This window comes from Trachypithecus francoisi, unplaced genomic scaffold, assembly GCF_009764315.1.
Source record: "Trachypithecus francoisi isolate TF-2019V2 unplaced genomic scaffold, Tfra_2.0 Lachesis_group5, whole genome shotgun sequence".
NCBI lineage: Eukaryota > Metazoa > Chordata > Mammalia > Primates > Cercopithecidae > Trachypithecus > Trachypithecus francoisi.
Window position 1 is genome coordinate 106,214,614 of NW_022681470.1, and position 22,386 is coordinate 106,236,999.

Below are 22,386 nucleotides of genomic sequence, written 5' to 3' on the forward strand. Positions count from 1 at the left end.
ATCTCAACTCTACACACTCTTCCAAAACGATGTCATCATGCCCATCAATACTATCCATGTGCTAATTGCCTCCAAATATGAGTCTCTAACCTTGACTCCTCGCCTTATTTTTAGACACATTCATTCAACTGCCTCTGGACATCTTGACTTGATGTTGTACAAGCACTTTAGACTCAACACAATAAAATCTGAACTCATTGCTTTCTCCCCTAAGCATCTCCTTCTCCTCTTCATGGAGTCCTAGTTTGTGTGGGTGATAGCACCATTTATCCAATTGTCTAGGTGACCTGAAGGTGCCCCTTCCCCTCTGTGCTTTGTGCATCTCTGGATCATGTCACTTATCATTTAAAGTATAACATATATTTGCATGTTTGTCCTTTCACTAAATTGCAGGCTCTTTAGAGGCAAGGAATTTATCTTAGAATCCCTAGCACTCAGCACTTTGCCCATCACAAAGTAGATACTCATTTATTGAGTTGGTGGATGAATAATTGGTTAACCAGAATACCTATAATTCCCCAGCACTATTGGGTAACAGAGCTTGCAAGGTATCTTAGTCTGTTTTTATGGATACAAAGGAATAACTAAGAGTGGGTTATTTATGAAGAAAAAATATTTACTTGGCTCACAATTCTGCTGGCTGCAAGACTGGGCATCAAGTGAAAGCGTTGGCTGCTTCCATTCATGGCAGAAGGTAAAGGAAAACCAGTGTGTGCAGAGATCACATGGTGAGAGAGGAAGCATGAGAGAGGAGGTACCTCTTTCTAACAATCAGGTCTCCAGGGAACTAACAGAGCGACCCACTCACCCCCACTTCCTCCAGAGAGGACATTCATCTGTTCATGAAGGCTCCATCCCATGACCCAAGTTCTTAAATCACTCCCTTTAGACCCTACCTCCTAACACTACCATACTGGGGATTAAATTTCAACATGGGATTTGGTGGGAACAAATATCCAAATGCTAGCACAAGGTATATTAGCAGCGTTTACTTATGCAGATATAAATTGTGCACATTTTGCTTAATGACCCAAATAAACAGTTTATCAATAATCTATCCAATGAATATCTTCGAGTCAATTGCTTTCTCTAATTTCTGTCCATGCAATAGGTAAGAATTTGATTGTGTGCTGTCAAAATTCTACCGCTGAGTTTAGCAGAAAACGAGCTTCATATTTCTTTGCAAATAATCAAATTTCCTTTAAATAGACCTATCTAAAATCAATTGATAATTTAACTTGAATTCCCAAGTCACTCAGAAAACTAATCCAATATTCACCTCCCACATCAACCCAAGGTCTGTTACTTTTCTCTCTTCTTATTTGACTCAAACACCTTTCCACTTGCTGGTTTACTCGAAAGATCTGTTTCATCTCCACGTTTTGGAGCCTGAGGATTTCATTTTCAGTTATCTATTCAAAACATTTTCTTCACTGCAAAATGATTGACAACCAGTAGTTTTTGTTACAATGGTAATTCTACTTTCCCAATCCATCATAATTGTCTTGGTTTTTATAGAAATATGACAGGTTGTCTTGGAATTCTGAAGGTCTCAAAATTATGCAAGAGTGAAAAATGTCCCTGAAAAAGTAAGCAACTTTTTAGATTGAAATAATCACATGAAGAAAAGAAACAAGATACGATTTGATATTTCAATTTATTTTCCAAGTTTATAGTATAAAAAATGTGATGTGTAAAACATTTTACAGTTAATTGGGATGAGGTGGGGATTATACTGGAGGACCCAAAAAGGAACAAAATAACTTGGGTGACAGGTACACTATTCCATCAGAGACACTAACTCTGTTACTGACATCACAATGAGAAGAAGTTTCATAGCATAAACCTCATGAATGTGAGTAAATGGGCTTGTACAGATGGTTGCTGGTAGTGTCATTCATTCATGTATATGCTTGAAAATGCCTCAAAAGAGCCCACTACCCAGTTTATGCAGGAACTCACTCAGGCCTTGTCATATACATATGGTGATCATGAGCAGAGGCTGGTTGGCAAAACTGCCTCCTGGTTACAATGCACAGTATTAACTAATCAGAAAAAACAAAAAAGGTCCCTGGCCACATTTTTACACAAACAGTTATGACTCTGTCAGATAAAGACAGGTGGTTTCATCTCTGAACTTTCTAAATTGGTGCTAGACTTGAAATCAGGAAATGTAAAGTCCTTCTAACCAAAGCAATGATCAAATAATCTCCTCTCAAATAAGACCTGCCTGGCCCAGGCCTTTCTGTTTCTCTCAGTAGTATTTCTGTTGAGGAGGGGTCATCTATAATGTGAGTTAAATCATTGAACCAGTATCTGCCCCCACCCTCATCTTTGCTGGCATCCTGCACTCTATGCAATAGTTATGGTCGTAAATGACTGTTGGAAATCAAATTTGGTTAATCACGCCATAACTTAGGGGTCTCAGAGGAGTGTGGCATTTAATTAAAGCCTACCGTAAACTATTATAAAAAGAAATTATTGCCAAAGTTTAGATTTTTGTACGTTCCCTTTTTAAAGAATGACGATGAAAAGTAAGTGAATGTTCCATTACCTCTATAACTGAGGGGTGCTGATAAATGAAAAACAAAGGTCGTGTCTTTCTACAAGGCCCCTAGAATGGCGATGATGTACAACTGTCTAAATTCCCTACAACTTGAGTTGAACTAAACTTGTCACCTGCAGATCAGATGCCCAAGTCCCGTCACTAATTCCCTGAGCAACAGTCTCCGGTCCCCACAGATGAAGCTTTCTTAGGCTGAGGGCTTTTTAGAATTAAACACTCCTAAATGATGAGCAACTTTACAACAAAATGCCATGCCCACAAGTGAAAGCTCAGATAAAGATAAGCACACACAAAACCAAACAACTGTACATTCAAATAATGTTATCCAAATACCATTTCGGTGCCAAAAGAAGTGCCAAAGACACTTTTAAGATAAAAACCTGCGGTTTGCCACATTTGTCCCCAAAGCTTAAAATAATGTCTTTCTTCTACTATGACAAGGACAAAACGCTGATGTTTGTAAGCTGAGACAGACATAAATGGTAGAGTCTTGGTGCCATATTGAAAGAAAGTTTTCACGGTGCTGCAGCTGGCTTTAGGAACCTGTTCTTTTGTTGGACACTCCAAAACAACCCACTAAAGAGACTTATTTAATAGACAAAACAAATTGGGTTATCTACATAGAAATGGAACAGGACCCGGGAAAACGGGACTTACCGAGCCCTAAAATTTAATTGTATTCCGAAGTTTTACATTTCTAATCCATGACATCTTAATTCCTAATGAGATGTCATGGGGAGAGACGTGAGCACCATCTTCCCTTTACTGTCTTCCATTGAAAGCAAACAGCAGGGCAGAAAACCATGGTTTATGCACAACTGAATCAAAACTTACTACATATGGGAATAGAGAAAAATGGTTTTCCGAACCCTGTTTTACGTCTGCTCTGTCAAAAGTCTTGCGGGCAAGTGTGGGAAAAAGAGTGGGATGCAAACTGCTTGCTGAGAACACCTATATCAAGGAGGCCAGGCCAGGGACTCCAGCTTGAGATCCCCCCAGGATGGGGCTGTGGACAGCCCCTCTCACTTCGACCAGGGAAGAAGGCTGGGGCATAATGTTGCCATGGCACCAGAGAGAGGCCAGGTCAAGACCCTGCCTACCTCCCTTCACCCAAGGCCGAAGGCACGTATCTTGCCCCAGCCAGCAGAGGGAGCAGATGGAGCCAGACAAAAGCAAAGTGGGGTTGCCAGAACAACAGCATCCGTGTCTTGCAGCAGGTGCAACACTGGCAGGGCTGGGTTTTCCAGAAGGAAGGGGGATTCTCAAGTTCTTTCCATCAAATATCCTAAGATACTTGCTAGCATAGTAGAGAAGCTTTCCAAGGGACAAGGTGTAAATCCAAAGTGAAAGAAGAGATCCTGCCTCCCAATGAACTCCCACGCCAGGTTCTAGTTCAAGGATGTATCTCTAGGTCCTTCCTCAACATCCAGAAGCGCCAAATCATTTAGACCATACTTCAAGGTACAGTGGACTGAGGGGTTAGAATCAAACATCTAGTTTGAAATTCTGTTAACCAGCCATGAGACCTTGGACCAGCCCCTTCCTCTCTGATCTTCCTTTTTTCACCTGAAAAACCAAGATAACTCCTATCTTGAAAGAATGTGGGGATAACAAGGCTGGGTGGAACACGGACTGTAATATACAATACCTGATAAATGTGTTAGTAGCCCTTCCTTTCTTTGACCAAAACATGTTTTCTCAAAATGTGATCCCAAACCGATTTTTCTGAGCATACACTTGGTTAAAGCTCAATACAGCTATTTCAAGTGTCTAAACTATTTCATTTCACTACTGCACTGAATACCAATCAAGAATGGTGGGCGGAAGAGCAATTCTTATTTTATTTATAATGAAATATGACCACAAGTTTACATAGTAGTAAATTCACAGTAGTGATTTTTTGTTTTTTGGTAACAAATCCATAAATCACAAACACTCCCCAGAAATACTTAATTCACTTTACAACTGCAGGGTCTCTGCTGCAGGACTATTTAAATAAATATGCTAGCATTTCTGTGCTGCTTTAACTAATCTATCACTTTTTAAAAATAAAGCCCAGTATTTTAGTTACCTTAAGAAATATCTAGTAAGGCTTCCAGGGTAGTGAAGTTTGTGCAGTAATTTTCTTAGATCTTGACCTTTCTTTGTTTGTTTCTTGCTGTTTTCAGAGTCCTAAAGCAAGAAAGAGTTTAATGGACTTGCCTGCAGGACAGCAGGTTCCCCAGAAGACAGTGCTGTGCTAAAGCCATTTACTCTAGGGGGAGAAGCCAGTGTCAGTGAGGGAAAGGAATAAAGCAGGGGAGGGAAAAGTCACTGGTTTAGAGTGACCTCCCAAAACACAGGGTTATTAGTAATCTCTCAAATACAGGGGACTGCAGAAACACAGACACCCTCACACACTCAGCTACATACACATTCACACGTATCGGCTGAGCTATGCACCTATCTGCTATAGATAACACAGATGTTAAGATGTCTGACATGTAAATGTGCTATCCATCTGGTAATACACTCAGAGAAATGCTCATGTATATGGAAATAAAAACGCACAAACAAATATGCATCGCTACTTAGGAATACTTACACAGCAGGGCCCAGATTGGAAGGTAAACCAAGGACTCGCTTTTGTTGGTTTCACTGAGTGGCTGGAACACTCACTCAGTACGTGGGTTGGAGTGGCAAGGTAATAAATTTCTGTCAGTCCAATATGCTGGTAGCATCCTACAGAGCTACAGCCCTTAGGTAAATACATGCACTCGAAAGTGATTATGAGAGGCAAAATGAGAGAGAAATCTACCACCAACTTCTGAAGAGAGGGGAGGGGAGAGCACTTCATCCCCATCCCACACACACCTGCACAGCCAGTCTCTCCATTAAAAAAGGAGTCCCAAGCCCCAGGCAATGTACAACAACACAGCAAACACACCAGGTCACCTGCCTCTTACCATTTGCTATAAAGAACTTGTCTTCTATGTAGATGTCAAAAGGGAAGAACAGAGGCGGGGGTGGGGGAAGGGAGGTGATGAGAGTTGGGCAAAAAATTGGTGGTCAAGTATTTTCTCTAGGGTTTACTTTATGAATTTTAGCCAAAGTATTATGCATTTGACTTAACATTTTGATAATGCAGAGGATTGATGAATTATATAGCTTTAAAATCCTCTCTGAGAATGCATACAGAACTTCTAACATTCAGTTCATGGACTATAAAAACTGTACTGTCTTCAAAAGTACACATTTAAAAACAAATTGTCTACCAGTTAAAACATCACCAGGGAAGAGAGCAATCTCAGACATAGACTCCTCACTAAGTTCTTTAACACTCAATGCTCTAATTTTAATAATGTAGGTTGAAAACTATAAAAAAATCTATAAACATTTAAGGCAAATGAAATCCTGTCTCCTATAATATGAATGCATGTTCTACTAGCCTTAGGGCAAAGTTTACCCCCTTTTAAAAATAATAGCCTACCAGTTCCAAGAATTGAAATAAAAATGCATTGTGTTCAATTGTGGGATGCAGCTTTTTGAAACCTTAAATCGTTTAAATGTCATTTACATTGTTCCCACTGCAACAGTAACTCAAGCTATAAAGAGGTTGAAAGTGCAAAGGCTTTACAAAGATCCTCCATTTTATTTTGTTATTCTTTCAAAAAGAACTCAATACAAAGTCAATGTAAAAAAATCAATACTCAATTTAAAATAGAAACAGTAATTTCTGAACGTCTGACATTCTCCTATGCAAAGACTGGGAGAAAGAGGAAGCGGGAGAGAGAAAATAAATTCTTTAATTTAAACTTTTCTTCACCCTGCTGGGAATGCACATGCCACAGCAAACGGATCCAGCTTAACCCCTTCTGGACTGGTCATTTAAGATAGGGTTGGAAGAACAGTATTTTAGAATGGTGATGAACAGTGTCATTATTAACTATACGTATATACACTTATGGCACTTGGAACTGCTCTGTATCCATGACGCAGCAACCTCTGACACAGCCCGTCTCACACTTGCCATCCCTTACCCCATCTCCCAAAATATTTCCTGAGAAAGACATTATAAGGAACTTCCAGTTTGAAGGGATCTAACAGCAAAAACTAAGAACAAAACACCATGGTTCCATGGTATGTGTTTTTTATAAACAGACCCACATAGTTGAAGAGTACATCTTGGCTCCCTGCCACACCTATGGGCTCCCCCTTCCTTCTCCTCCAGCATGTCTTTTCAAGCTGAAGGCTGGTGATTGAAGAATGTTGTTTACTTTTTCAGGTACAGGTGTATTACAAAGATCCAAAGCCAATTTTGATTTTTTCAATGACACAAAATACTGTACCACTTGTGGAGTGCATGAAGCAGTAAGGGAGTAAGGGGGTGTGCACACATACAAAGAGCATTTGACAGTGTCATCCTGTACTACAGCAAGGTGGCTGATTACCCGAAATACTGGGAAAAGCAAGAGTGAACATTTTTAAAAGGTTTGTTGCAGATACAGGAAGGCAAATGGAGGCAAAGGCAGCCCAGTGCAAGAGGTCCAGATGGGGATCCTGAAGGAGCTCCCCCGCAGCAGGGCTCTGCCAGGATGGCTCTTCTGCCCACAACCCAGTGTCTGCTCCCCCAGGGCCAGGGGAAAGCCCCACTGAAATCAGCTGTGTTTAACAGACAGACCACAGGTGAATCTTTCTGGACAAGAAGATGGGCTCCCTATTCTCCTTTCCCCAAACTCTGTAGAGTGTCCATTTTCCTTCTCCCCACTTTATCAGCAACTAAGAGTGGGAGCAAAAACCAGCCCCCTTCCTGGTCCTAAGTGGCAGAGGCGATGAGTTGCACAGTGACTGTGGTCAGAAAACACAGGGACCGGAGAGCAGCAGTTGCCAGCATGGTTGGCATGGTTTGGTCTCCCTTGGCAGGGCAGCTTGCTATAATCTTGGGGAGAACTTACCTCCCCAGGAAATTAAGTGGCTCCAAGTTGCACCTGCCAATCCCAGAGTCACAGTGTTAGTCTCCCCTGGTTGGTGTAGAGCAGTGGGGAGGAAAACTGGGCAGTGTGGGGCTCCTGTTGCAGCCTAAAGGGGGCATTTCCGCTGCCTGCTCTCCCTGTGCTTTACCTGCTAGGCACCCCACACTTCAATATGGAAACAATGCTGGGACCGACTTGAATCTTCACAAAGAGCTGGAGGGCACACATGGAAAGCCAGGGCTGCCAGCCAGGTGGGGGCAGGACGGCATGGAGGCCAGGTGGGCAGCTGCAGGGCTGGGAAAGGGCTACCTGCTTCAAGCCAGTAGAGGGGTGGGATCAGAAACAGGGTGTGTAGGTTTTCTCTTTGGGGAAAAAAACAAAATCAAACCACTTAATAGCTATAAACGACAGTGCAAACTTTTTGTTGTGATCTTTCTCTGAAGAACCTAAGGCAACAAAGAACAAAGACGAAGGCAGGTATCTCCTGAATTGCCTACGATTTTCATGGGTGATGTGATACTGGACATTAACATACACAAATACATATGTGGACGTGTCGTGACTGGTTTCCTGAAACAGAATAAAGATGCGTCCCCTGGAAGTCTACAAGTGGGCTGACCAGAAGCAACCGGGAACGTGGTACTGGACGAAAGGCAGGAAATAGTTGTTGTAAGGCGAGGCTCCCAAGAAGCACCAGCTCCACTTTGGTTTACAGCTGTAACAGAAGCTCCAGGGAACCGCTTCTTGAGAAGTCTCATCGACAAAAGTCAGATGTCATCAGTCACTTTTTTTCAGGGTGGACAACCCCTGCTTCCTTCCAAATAAAGTGCAGATGGTCAAAGGATACTGGTCAATCATCTGCCAGTTTCAGTCAGCAATGAAGAAGAATTTCAAAAAAAAGACACCCCTCTGGCATAGATATATATCTCTCTATATATTTTTCTTCTTTTTTTTTTAATAAAGCCACAAATATAGAACTTTTAAACTGATGTCTCAGACTGTAAGCGAAGGACAAATTTGTGAGATTTGGGGTCTATGAACTCTTCAGAGAGTATGATGAATGGAATTTTCTTCACATTGACTACGAGGCTGAAGTCCAAGCACTTAAGGACGAACACAATTCCATCCCGTAATCCATTAGTCACAGCCTCGTCACTGACAAGCCTCCACTGTGTAGAGAGCCAGCGGTCCTTGTCATACTGCAGGGTGGGGCCCGCACTGAGGTACCGTTCTAGGAAGGCCTGGAAGCAGAGGAGAAAGGCCATTAGGGAAGAAACAGGCCGTTTTAAGGGCAGTCCTGGCTAGGCGGCTAACCACTCTCACACCTCTAAAGAACTTTTTCCAAATAAACCAGCTTAGACCAGAGCCCAGCTCATCACACTGAATTCCCATCAGACCCTCACAACTGAGTCATTACTGGGGAGGGAAGACTTCTTGGACTTCTTCACTCCCCTTTACCTACTACCCACCAAGGGCAAGCACAGTGGTACCCACGGAGGGGAGGGAAAATGGGGTGGCTGGGGTCAGTGTCTGGCTGGAAGCCGTTATGGCTGCATCACTCCATTCTTACGGTATGGCCCTACTGGACGTGTTTCTCCATGTCTTCCTCCTCCTGAACCAAAAGTTTCTCAGGGCCAGGGCCATGTCGGGCCCAAAGGAGCAGTCAGGAAATACGAGCTGAATATACTTGCAGGAACAAGAATGCATGATCTACCACTTCCTGGCAGTGATTCTGCACAAGTCATTTACACTCTCTATTAGTGGGCGCAGTGACACTACCTGAGTCACAGGGCTGCCATGAGGATGAACGTGTTAGCTCTCAAAAAGCACTCATTGCAATGCCTGGCACGGTAAGCAAACAATGGTTATTCCATGCTGGGCTAAGTGTGCACACGGCCAGTCCAGGAGATGCCCAGGCCTGATGCCCTCTTCCCTCTCCTGAGTTCTCTGCTCCAGTGGCACCTGGCTCGATAGAGTTCTGATACATGTGCTGTTCCTCCAGCTAAACACTGTCATTCAGCTCATTCTTCCCTGCTCTTCAAATCTTCTTAAGCCTCCTCCCTTGAACCTCTCAGGCAGATTAACATGTGCTCCTCCAGGTTCCTGTGATCACTGACTCTCGTGTGACCCTTCACTTTCAAAGTGATTGCTGACTTGCGTGTCCGCTCCCCACACTACACTTCACTCTCTTGAAGGGCAAGAAGTATGTTTTTTTTTTTAATTTGAATTTCTAATGTGCGTAGCACATACTAGGAGTTCAACAGCATGTGAATTAAATCAAATAAATACTGATTTAGCCATGAGGGGAAGGAAGAATGAAATGAGCCAGTAATACAGATAGAAACATACTGGAGTATATCAATCAGGTCCCAGACAGAGTCAAGAACAGATTTTGTTTTGTTGAGACAGTCTCACTCTGTTGCGCAGGCTAGAGGTGGCAGAATCTCAGCTCACTGCAAGCTCTGTCTCCAGGTTCAAGTGATTCTCTTGCCTCAGCCTCCTAAGTAGCTGGGATTACAGGCACATGTCACGACACCTGGCTAATTATTGTATTTTTAGTAGAGATGGGGTTTCACCATGTTGGCCAGGCTGGTCTTGAACTCCTGACCACTAGTGACCTGCCTGTCTTGGCCTCCCAAAGTGTTGGGATTACAGGCGTGAGCCACCAAGCTGGGCCAATAACAGTTTTTAACTAGTATCCTCTTTTTATTTTTGAGGCAGAGTTTCGCTCTTGTTATCCAGGCTGGAGTGCAATGGCATGATCTCAGCTCCCTGCAGCCTCTGCCTCCCATTTCAAGTGATTCTCCTGCCTCAGCCTCCTGAGTAGCTGGGATTACAGGCATGCACCACCATGCCTGGTTAATTTTTTTGGTATTTTTAGTAGAGATGGGGTTTCACCACATTGGCCAGACTGGTCTCGAACTCCTGACCTCAGGTGATTGATCTGCCTCAGCCTCCCAAAGTGCTGGGATTACAGGTGTGAGCCACTGCGCCCGGTATCCTCTTTTATTCACACCCTGCTGCTACTGCCAGGTATATTTTTCATGTGGAGCATCTATTGTAAGGCAGAAAGTAAGGCCTTACATACTCTCACACTTCCAATATAAATATAGCTCTTATGAATCATAAGAAAAAGAAAATAACTCAACAATTGCAGAAATGAAACAAACAATAATTTTATAGAAGAATAAATATTATTGCAAAATTAGCATATAAAATTTTTCTATCGGAAGGGCATGGTGGCTCACGCCTGTAATCCCAGCACTTTGGGAGGCTGAGGCAGGTGGGTCACGAGGTCAGGAGATCGAGACCATCCTGGCTAACACGGTGAAATCCCCTCTCTATTAAAAATACAAAAAAAAAAAAAAAATTAGCTGGGTGTGGTGGCGGGCACCTGTAGTCCCAGCTACTTGGGAGGCTGAGGCAGGAGAATGGCGTGAACCTGGGAGGCGGAGCTTGCAGTGAGCCGAGATCGCACCACTGCACTCCAGCCTGGGCGACAGAGACTCCATCTCAAAAAAAAAAGAAAAAAGAAAAAAAAATTGTTCTATCACATTATTAACTAAAGAAATATAGGCTGGGCGTGGTGGCTCACGCCTGTAATCCCAGCACTTTGGGAGGCTGAGGTGGGCAGATCACGAGGTCAGGAGTTCAAGACCAGCCTGGCCAACATGGTGAAACCCCCATCTCTACTAAAAATACAAAAATTAGCCAGGTGTCGTGACAGGCGCCTGTAGTCCCAGCTACTCAGGAGGATGAGGCAGGAGAATGGTGTGAACCTGGGAGGTGGAGCTGGCAGTGAGCTGAGATGGCACCACTACACTCCAGGCTGGGCAACAGAGCAAGACTCCATCTCCAAAAAAAAAAAAAAAAAAGAAGAAATATAAATTAGAAGAATTAAAAACTAACTTCCTCCTCTTAGATGGGCAATGATTTAAAACAATAACATCCAATGCTCCCGAGTATGTGGGAAATAAAAAATCTCAGATGTTAGAGGCAAAGCACGCAAAAGGAACACCCCTTAGGAAGGCAATTGGTAGGATCTACAACGTTGACCTGGCTTTTCCTCCACTTGAAACCTAGGCTTCAGAAATACTTGTACAAACACATATGTAAAAAAGCATTCACCACAACGTTGTCTAAACCAGGGGTTGGCAAACTTTTCCATAGATGTAAATATTTTCAGCATTTCAAGCCATATTCTGTCACAACTACTCAACTCTGTTGGTGCAGAGTGAAAGCAGCCATAGGTGATACATAAAAAACAGGGAATGGCTGTGTGCCAATAAAATCTGATTAACAAATACAACCAGCCCCTAGCTTTGACTAATGAAAACTCTTAATCCAAATGTGCATCAATAGACAATCAGTTGAATAAATCATGGTATTTGGTAGAATAAGATGTAGCTATTACCAGAAATGAGTTTTATCTGTAGTTAGATCTGTATGAGTAAGATCTGTACATATTGACTTGGAAAGACAGCCAAGGGATAGCTTTAAGAAAAGAAAGCAAAGTTTTACATATCTATATCACTCTACATATATAAAGATAATATACATTATAAAGAGAGATGCAGTATGTAAATCTCTATCCATCTATGAATGTTATATATAGGCTATCAATCAATCAATCAATGATATATATAGGCTGGGGCAGTGGCCTGTAATACTAGCACTTTGTGAGGCTGAGGCAGGTAGATTGCTTGAGCTCAGGAGTTCAAGACCAGCCTGACTAACATGGCAAAACCATGTCTCTACCAAAAAAATACAAAAATATGAAAATTGCCAGGCATGGCGGCATGTGCCTGTGGTTCACACACACACACACACACACCACACACACACACACACAGAGATTGAGAGAGAAAGAAAGAGCAATGATCCCATTTCTGTTTTGTTTCCCCAATTCAGCGTAAAAAACATCCACAGATATTTGAAAGAATATATACCAACTCCTTATCCGTAAAAACTGTTTTGGGGCGGGGGATGAAAACTTCATTTTCCCCATATGATACTTTTCTTTAATGTTTGGATTTCTATGCCAAAAACAGCTATTATTTTTAATTCAGAAAAGTATAAAATTTTTAAATGAAACAAAAAGCAACCAGGAAACTTTCTAAAATCTTGTAAAAAGAAAAACAACTGTTTTGGTTCTACATGGTACAAGCCATCATTTTATACCTGCAGACATATTTTCCTCATTTGCAACCACAGTATTCACATGTTTCTGAATTCTATTTCTTGTAACTTACTATTCTAACAGATTCTTTCATGATTCAACAGGTGATACACCATAATTTATAAGCCACTGTTATGTTTTAAATTATTTCCCTTGTGGAGGTATTACAGATTGTTTTGCAAAACACCACTTTGTGTATATTCATGTGTATATATTATTGCATTAAATAGCTTTCCTAGGAGAGAGATTAGTGAGTCAATACAGAAAACTTTTTGGTTTCTTACTATTTCTACATTGCTTTCCTAAGGGTAGTTACTGGTTGACAATGTAACCAGCAGGATACACATAGAGTGCAGCATATAAACAGAGATCCTCATAAAAAACAGCTACCAAATGTTACACGTGTACCACATGCCAAGCTCATCTACTCTCTACCATGCAATTTACATGCCATGTTGCCATATTTAATGTAATTCTTATACAACAACCCTGTCAGAGAGATATTACTATTATCCTCATTGATACAAGAGCAAACAAGTGTAGAGGAACTAAAAGAGTTAATTCATGTGACGTAGCTTAAAACACTACCTGTCATATGAAGAGGCCAGATTAAATTGATATTATTACTATGGGTAAAAATAATGCTATTGCTTTGTCAGGCATTTTGGGTGTTACAGACTTAGTTTTACCGAATGGTCTTTTAGATTATGGTATTTAGCACACTTTTAGGGATATTACAAGAAACAGCCATGTATCTAATAGAAGGTAGAATAATTTGAGCACAGTCACAAACCAATTAAGTGGTGGAGCTAGGATTTGAACCCACTTCTCTGTAGAGAAGTCAATTGCTGTATCTTTACTCTATTTTGCCTCCTTGGCCACAACCCTCTATTAGATACATGGCTGTTTCTTGTAACACTCCTTAAGGTGTCCTAAATATCGTAATCTAAAAGACTACTCAGTAAAACTCATTCTGTAACGCCCTAAATGCCTGACGGCATTTTTTTTTTTTTTTAGATGGAGTCTCACTCTGTCACTCAGGCTGAAGTGTAGTGGTGTGATCTTGGCTCACTGCAAGCTCCGCCTCCTGGGTTCACGCCATTCTATTTTTTACCAATAATAATAAGAACTATTTAGTCCATCTTCATCATATGACAGGTACCATTTCAAGCACTTCACATGAATTAACTCTTTCAGTTCCCAAAACATACAAATGAGATAGTTATTAGTATTATCCTAACCAATTAACAGGTTAGGAAACTGAGGCACAGAGCTATTGCCATCTGCCCAAGGTTACGCATCTAGTTGGTGGAGGAGCCAGGTTAGAACGAATCAGTTCAGCTCCAGAGTCCACAATGCACCCCAATCACTATTCCGTACTGTCTCCAATCACTATTCCGTACTGTCTGGAAGTGAAATTCTCTCCTCTGTTAGAATCCAGAGGCCTTCGAAAGGCACATTTAAAAAAACAATTGCACTAACATAGTATAAAATAAGTGAGAATCACTAATTCTTATTACTTGACGTTTTAGAGAAGTCTTTCGATTTTATCACTTCTAGTAACACGCTAAAATTCAACTGGCCAAGCTCAGTGACAAGCCAGGATGGTGGCGGCAGAGCCTGCCCGGAGCAGCGCACCTTGGGGGTCATGCCGTTGGTGATGCAGAAGGCCAGGTGCTGCAGGATGCTCTCCATGCTGTGGTAGTGCTGCTGCCGGGTGGTGCGCAGGTACTTCTGGAGAGCCCTGGCCATGGAGGGGAAAATGGCCTGGGCGGCCTCCCTAGGGTCCATCACCTCCCCTGGGGCTTTCTGCTGCTCCTCGACCTGGAGACGCTGAATGTGGATGAAGGCCTCTTCCACTGCAACCACCAGCCTAGAAGGTGATGCAACACTAAGTAATTAGGATGGTGCCTGCCACAGGGTGTGCGAATAGAATGACACTTGTCCACCCTGCTGTGGCCTGACCTGCCAAAATATTCAAGGCCCAATCATGCTGATTGCATCCTTAGCTGTCCCCCAGAGGGTGGAGAGGGAGGAAGGGAGAAAGAAAAGCAACAGCAAAAATAACATGTGGAACAGGGGCCCCAGGCGTTGGGGGGAAGGAGCCCCAGGACTGGGAGATGAACTCTGTTCTCAATTCTGTCACCAATGAGCTTGGGAAATGCACTTAAGTCCTTTTTTCATCTCTGCAATGGTTAGATGAAAAGAGTTTTAAGGCCTCTCCAACTGGCTATAAAAGGCTCTGTACAGAGAGAGGTGGCTGGTGGTGCAGAAGCAGCCCTGCAAAGAAGCAGAGCTGCATGCTCCCTCGTCCTGCCACCCACACTAGCAGCCCCTGGGAAACAGGAAGAGGCACAGCACACATGATGGAATGCACCTCTGTCCCCTTCAGTGAATATGACCTGATGGTGAACACCTGCAAGGGTCCAGGGATGCAGAACAGGCCCACTCAAGTGTGGGCAGGGGGCCAGGAGCACCAGCACCACCCAGGAATCTGTTAGAAATGCCATTTCTTGGGCCCAACTCCACACCTACTGAGTAGGGCTTTTGCAGGCAGAGCCTGGAACCTGCATCCTATATTTGAACAGCCCTCCCAGTGATGCTCATACAGGCTTCAGTTTAAGAAACACTGGAGCAAGGTGTGCTCCAAAGGTGTCCCTGCAGGTCATGTTTTTAAACAGAAACCTCATTCTAGCGGTAAAAAAGGAAAGATTAAAAGTCTACAAGAGGCCGGGCACGGTGGCTCATGCCTGTAATTGCAGTACTTTGGGAGGCTGAGGCAGGCAGATCACTTATGGTCAGGAGTTTGAGAACAGTCTGGCCAACATAGCGAAACCCCTTCTCTACTAAAAATATGAAATATTAGCTGGGCGTGGCGGTGGGTGCCTGTGATCCCAGCTACGTGGGAGGCTAAGGCATGAGAATCGCTGGAACCTGGGAGGCAGAGGTGACAGTGTGCCAAGATCTTGCCACTGTACTCTAGCCTGAGCAACAAAGTGAGATTCTGTCTCCAAATAAATAAATACATAAATAAAATAAAAATTTAAAAGTCTATAAGAGGGTACTGGCATCAGGAGGGCAGTATACCTTGCTTTCCGCTTCTTTACTCGCCGTTCATGTTCAGCCTCTTCATAATACAACTCATTGTGGCTTGAGTCCCTGCGCCGAGCAGCTGCAGCAATCATGGCCCGGGACTGGCCAGTGGCATTGTTACTGGGGCCTTTGGGGAAAGGACAGTGAAAGAATAGTGTTAACACCACGAGGCTGGGAAACAGAGCAGAAAACTAGTACCACAATCTGTCAATGTTGTCTACCCACCCTCTATGAAACACACATACACAAATCCTAACGGTCACTTCCCAGGAGGGTGGACTGTGCCCCGGATCCGCATTCACTATGTCCAAGGCAAGAGAGCAGGGGAATCTCGCTAAACCCCAATCTGGTCAGTGGAAATGGAAAAAGAACTCAGAAGGGGATGAAGAATGCTTGACAATTAACATGTTGGCCAAAAACAACACACAGAGTGTGCTGAAGATGTTACCATCTGTTACATAAAGTTTCAGTTTGGCCAGAAGGGCAGCTGGGACATCAAATTTCAGCAACAAGACAATGAGACAGAATGAGAGGGTTGGGGAGAACAAGGACAGACAGACCAAAAAGAAAGTCAAAGGACATGAGACACTGAGTCTACAATGGAAAGCAAGCTATGCTGGAATGTCATGGCAGCTACAACATTTACAGGAAATACCAATATTAATGACCCATTAATGAATACAGACTCAGAAGTCCCGTCCTGTCCTAACCTTGACCACCTTAGCTTTTCAGAAACATAGGCAGATTTCCGGCTTTCTTATGGATGATATACTTGGCTGGTGACTTGGTTTCACTAGTGGGAATCTTTGCTAAGTTTTCAGATCACAGATTAAATTTATCAATCCTTCAGGCTTCGTGAGGGAGCTCACACCTCATATAGGTAAAAAATAAACAATTAAATAACTGGGAGGACATTACCACCAAAAATTGACACTGTATATAAGTCACTTGACTTGTTGACAACATAATCCTCTCTGAGGGTTTGTAAAGTTCTTGCTCTCACCCAATGTACCCAGTAAGAAATGATACCGCATCCTGTTTCTTGCACTTAACCATCTGATACCCTGAAACATAGCTTGGACTTACCCAGCCTGGCCTCCAGCCTCCTGCCACCCACTCAACTCCGGCTCATAGCCACGAGTAAGAAGTGCCTGTAGGTATCTCACCAGATGCCTGAACTACTGAGATTTCTAGTCTTAATGATTTAGGTAGCTTTCTGAGTCTGTGGGTAATGTGTACAAATTTTGAAAAGCAACCCTTTCCTAATAGCTTCCAATATAAGGTGAGCCTGGCAGAAGGCAGGAAACACACACCACTGCTATTTTCAGTCATAAAATCCCAAAATGAACAGGCTTCCCACATAGGTAGATGGTAAATCAACACTTCTCTAAAAATGTGTCTGCCTACATAAAATAGAGAAATTGTTCTGAAACGAGAATGTACCATAAAGGTAGGCCCAGAGAGGAAGTAGAACCAAACGTACCATGAAGCTTAAACAGTCACCCAACTGTACCCCTATGAGCACTGCAGACACCCTTTCAAGGCACATACCATCTACATTGTAGACTTTCAGCCCGGCCATGTGCTTGGCTGCTCGGAATTTGGAGGCTGTTAGGAGGTTTGGGTTATAGATGGTGAAATCTTTGTAGTAATTTTCTAGGACCACCAATGCCGCTCGTTGGATACTGAGAAAAAAAGAACAAAATTAATGCAAAGCTTTTTCACTGAATACGCAGGTCCTAAATGAAAAATCCTCTTTTGGAGTCAGGTCAAGGAACACAACATCAAAGATAACCTCATACAGAAGTCCACCGGGTTCTACCACACCTCTGGTCTCCAGGATGAGAACTTAAAGCTGATACTAAGCCCCATGGCCAAGTGGCTTCTGTGCCCTTTCCTGGACCTGTGATTAGCCGCATCCCATCTAGCCCTTTGTTGAAAGAGGAAGAAGTTGTAACTCATAACTTACATTTAGTTTTAGGCACCCAAGAACTTTTTCTATTTTTCCTCGGTTTACAAAAGAAGAAACTGAGGAACCCCCCCAAAGGGCAAGAGGCTTACTAATGGTTGCAGAGCTAATAAGTGAAAGAACAAAGTATAGATTCAGGTTTCTAAGGTCCTCATTCAAGGTTTTGTCCCCTAGCCCTCGGTGCCCCTGGGTATGAGGAATCCTGGAACTTAGGTTGTACACAGACCAGAACAACTACAGCCATCCAGGGCAGAGTGTACTTAAGAGGGCCTCAGGCGGGCACGGTGGCTCACGTCTATAATCCCAGCACGTCGGGAGGCTGAGGCGGGTGGATCAGGACTTTGAGACCAGCCTGACCAATATGATGAAACCCCCTCTCTACTAAAAATACAAAAACTACCCGGGCGTGGTAGCACATGCCTGTAATCCCAGCTACTCAGGAGGCTGAGACAGGAGAATCACTTGAACCTGGGAGGCGGAGGTTGCAGTGAGCCAAGATTGCGTCATGGCACTCTAGCCTGGGCAACAAGAATGAAACTCAGTCTCAAAAAAAAAAAAAAAAAAAGAGGGCCTCCACTGAGACCACCTGATCTTTCTGGATCCCCCTGCCCCTTGGACTGCTATCTCTGGCCTTTGGCAGAGGGGTATGAAGGTGACTATCCATGTTCTGATATTCTAGGTCTCCAACCTATCCTCTGCTTGGTCGTCAGAGAGCAACAGGGGAACAAAGAACAGGTACCGTCCAACAAGTGGGAGAGAGGATGTGGGAGGGCACTTACAATTGGAAATGAGTCTAGACAGCAAAAGGATATGCTCTTGGTCTACGGTGCATGACACTTGCCACTCTGAAGAACACCTTGCAATGATACAGCAAGGGTTTGCACATACCTGATTCTCATTTCACCCTCACAATCATTCGAGGTAAGAAAATTGAGGCTCAAAAATCTATGACCTGTACAACAGTATGCAGTCAATAAGTAGGAGAGCTGGAACTCTGATATGATTTACAAACCTCCAAGTTGGGCTTTCCGGTAACATGTAGCCTCTGTGTAACAGTGTACGTGCTGACATCTCCAACCACTACCACGTTAAATACCACAGATATATTTTTATCTTGCCCTTTAGATTTTCCTTTCTAGTACTCTGCTAAGCAGATCGGCTTACAAGGATTATTTGCAGTAGCCGGAGCACCAGGACGGGGCTCCCTTTGATTCCTGGATGACCGCACTGTGTTCCAACACTCTCAGGATGGCTCAGGGATCTTCACTTCACACCAAGGCAAGGGAGCTCCTAAACCATCCGCTGGAAATTCTGTCAACCCACCCCTTTGGCTCCCCCTGGAGCTCTGCTTCAAGACTTTAACAGAGTTGAATCTGGAAGTCAGCCAGCTAACCTGCTTAAGAGCAGAATCATGGCAAAACTTTCTGAGTTATATCCCCAGCAGTGCCTGCATTCAGTTGGTACTTAATGTTGTCCTAGATAATGTACAGTCATGTGAGGCTGGGGAACACTATCAGGGGAAATCTGGTGAGACCAACTTTGCATAATGGAAGTAAACCTAAGACTCCTAACAGCAAATCTGCATTTCAAAAACTCTGATCATTCAATTAACTCAGTTGCTCACTCGTCATTCCATATTTGAGTGCCTGTGTCTGCTAAGCCCTGGGAATATCAAGACAGACAGAAGGAGCTCCTCCTTAGTCAGTACATGGAGCATGAACCCCATGACAGTGAGTGTGCTCTCATGCTGGAACACGTGGGTCTAAGTAACCACGGAGAAGAGCTTCTGGCTGCCTGGGACAGGGTGCAGCCTTCCTGAGGAGGTGGCCTTGTGTGGAGATTTGTGTGTCACTAGAGCTCTTCCTGCAGAAGTCCACTCTGCTTGCCCTGAAAGTCTCACCTAGCAATCTCCAAGTCAATGTGGCTCCAACTCCATCCTTGCCCCCTGTCCATGGCATTCTCCAGAGAGAGGCAAGTGCTTCTTAATTCCTACCCCATCCAGATATTCACTGCAGCCCTCTCCCTGATCTCTCTCTCTACACACACACACACACACACACACACATACAGACACACACACTCCCTGGTGTGCCTAGCTCAGCTCTCACCCCTGTGTGTGCCTTTTCCGGAGTGCCTGGGCTTTGGGAGGCAAGGAGCCCCTCTGCATGGCTGTAAGACTCAGTTTACACACCCACACCCACTGGGGTTCAAACCCACTTCATCCCCTCCTTTAATGATACAGAAACATCTCCAGGCCCCTGGATTCCCAATAGAAAAGTATTACCTTGATCTAAATTTAAAAATTAAAAGGCAATCATCAGAAGTTCTCCTCAGAACCATCTCCAACTCAAAACTGTCTTGTGGTTGCTGAGTTTTGGTTTCCTGTTCAGCGAGGCTGTGAGCAGGGGCCAAGGGAATCCCACTAATTCAGCTGGGGCCGGTGAGGGGATGGCTGGGTTGAAGCCTCCTGGCTGTGTCTCTCACCCTCCACCCTGTGAGTGCGATGCACTGCCCAGAGCAGTGGCTTCTGTCTCCAGCAGGGCTCCTGGCCCACTGCCTTCCAGCACGGGGCCTCAGCAGATGCTCTCCAAATGGACCAGCTCTCCAAATGAGCCAAGTCCACAGCCTACCTGACAGCCCCCTCAGAGCAAAGTCCTGGCGTCCCAGGAAGTGCCCAGGGTGGAAGCGGGTATCGTGAGATGCCAGCCCTGGGTGTCACAGGCACAGCTCTCACAGTCCTCCCAAGGAGTGAGAGCCTTTGCTCAAAAATATCAAACAAAGGGAAAGCGCAGGCGTCCTGCACTCCCTCTGGCTCTGCCCTCTCAGAGAAGCAACGGGATGACTCAGAGCCTGGCCAGCTCCCAGGCTGAGAAGCCAATGCTGGAGCTGAAGGGATCTCAGGGAGAAGTTGATAAACACCTGCAAGAGTGTGCATGCTTTCACCTACAGAGGATGGTCTGTCTGATGCCCAGCATATCTAGCAATATTAGGGAATGAGAATTTCCAAGTAACTAAACACAAAACTTAAGTGCATGACTTAAATAAAATGGTTGTGACCTTTTGGGATAAAATCCAATATGCCTTTCTTCATCTTTTATTTTTTGAGACAGTCTCCCTCTGTCACCCAGGCCGGAGTACAGTGGCACAATCTCGGCTCACTGCAACCTCCACCTCCCAGGTTCAAGAGATTCTCCTACCTCAGACTCCCAAATAAATGGGACTACAGGCATGTGCCACCACGCCCAGCTAATTTTTATATTTTTAGAAGAGACGGGGTCTCACCATGTTGCCCAGGCTGGTCTTGAACTCTTGAGCTCAAGTGATCCGCCCACCTTGGTCTCCCAAAGTTCTGGGACTACAGGTGTGAGCCACTGCGCCGGGCCTTTCTTCATCATTTTGAAGAGAGTGAGGTCTGTGATGTATGATTTAAGTCTTCTTGATTACTCCAGATGATTACGCATCTTAACACTCAGCTGTGCCATGTACATAATGCAGTGAAGACACTGGGTTCCATCAGGAGGTGGAGGCCATCTATCCCCACTCTGTCCCAGGCTGCAGCAAGTGTGAATAGGTGAGGTTGTTTTGTTTACATTTTTTTCTACATTCTCCCTCGCTACTGGCTATCAGTCATTCCTAATTACTATGCCATGGCCTCGGTCATAGCCCCAGGAGGCCAGGACGCAGGGAGCAGCCGTTCCCTCCACCACTGTCAGCGCCCAGCATTCCTCCTGCCTCGATTCCTCTCCACCCTCCAAATATGGAAGGAATCACAAAGCCAACACAGGACTGGCTTCTTTCAGGAAGTCTTTTTGAATCCTCCAGGTCTCGCTGATCTGTCCCTAAACTTGCAGTATCGAAGATGATGACACGTGACTTGTAATGTCTTCAAGGAAGGTGGTCTTGCCCCTTCAACAAGCTCACCTATGCAAATTCCTGACACACATCCTTTGGTTCCTCCATGGGTATATAATACTTACAGGCTTAGCTTCTCTGTTCATGCAATCTTAGAATTCCCATAGGCCTAAGATCAGTCCTGAATATGTATTTCATAAAATCATGGAATTTCAGAGGCAAAAAGGGCCCCAGAGATGAACAAAAGCAAATCCTTTTACAAACCCCAATCTCTAGACCAGACAATCTTGGGGAAATGTGGGAGGCAAGAAAAACCAAGTTGGTTAGAAACTTGCCCCTCTGTTATCACCATTACATTCAGAGAGAAAAGGCGGTAGCTTGACTGAACAGGACCCCTGTATTGCTGTCAGGGGGAGCCTGAAGTATAGACTACGGACTCAGCCCCCGCAGAAACCTAAAACAATGAGCATTTTCCCAAGATAGAGGACTCTCTGCTCAACTGGTGCCGCATGCCAACATACCTGCCTAGTCACAACCCCAGGAAAGAAACACCCTCTCTCAGACCACATAGATTTGTGGAAAACAGCACATGAAGGTACACCTAGTTGTGACAGAAATTCGCTTGAGACCAATGCATAAAAACCTCCTCAACAGGCTTAGGTCTAGGTTGGTCCAAACTTGAACTCCTGGGAAGGACAGACCAGCAATGAGTCTACGTAAAGGTCTAAGGGAATCCGACAGCTACATTTTAATTTAAAACTCACTGCTGACCACA

The 22,386-nt window shown here is 44.1% G+C and overlaps 1 protein-coding gene across 1 annotated transcript in view; it reads right to left on the reverse strand.

The window, feature by feature from the left end:
• Positions 1-1,640: 1,640 nt before the first annotated feature.
• The window catches only part of VANGL1 (VANGL planar cell polarity protein 1), a 57,313-nt gene continuing 36,567 nt past the window's right edge, over positions 1,641-22,386 (reverse strand). The window contains exons 5-8 of the mRNA XM_033200749.1: positions 17,342-17,475; positions 15,785-15,917; positions 14,336-14,570; positions 1,641-8,759 (exon numbers count right to left, since the gene is read on the reverse strand). Coding sequence (XP_033056640.1) covers positions 8,499-8,759; positions 14,336-14,570; positions 15,785-15,917; positions 17,342-17,475 — 763 coding nt within the window. The 3' untranslated portion in view covers positions 1,641-8,498. The remainder of the gene's footprint in view (positions 8,760-14,335; positions 14,571-15,784; positions 15,918-17,341; positions 17,476-22,386) is intronic.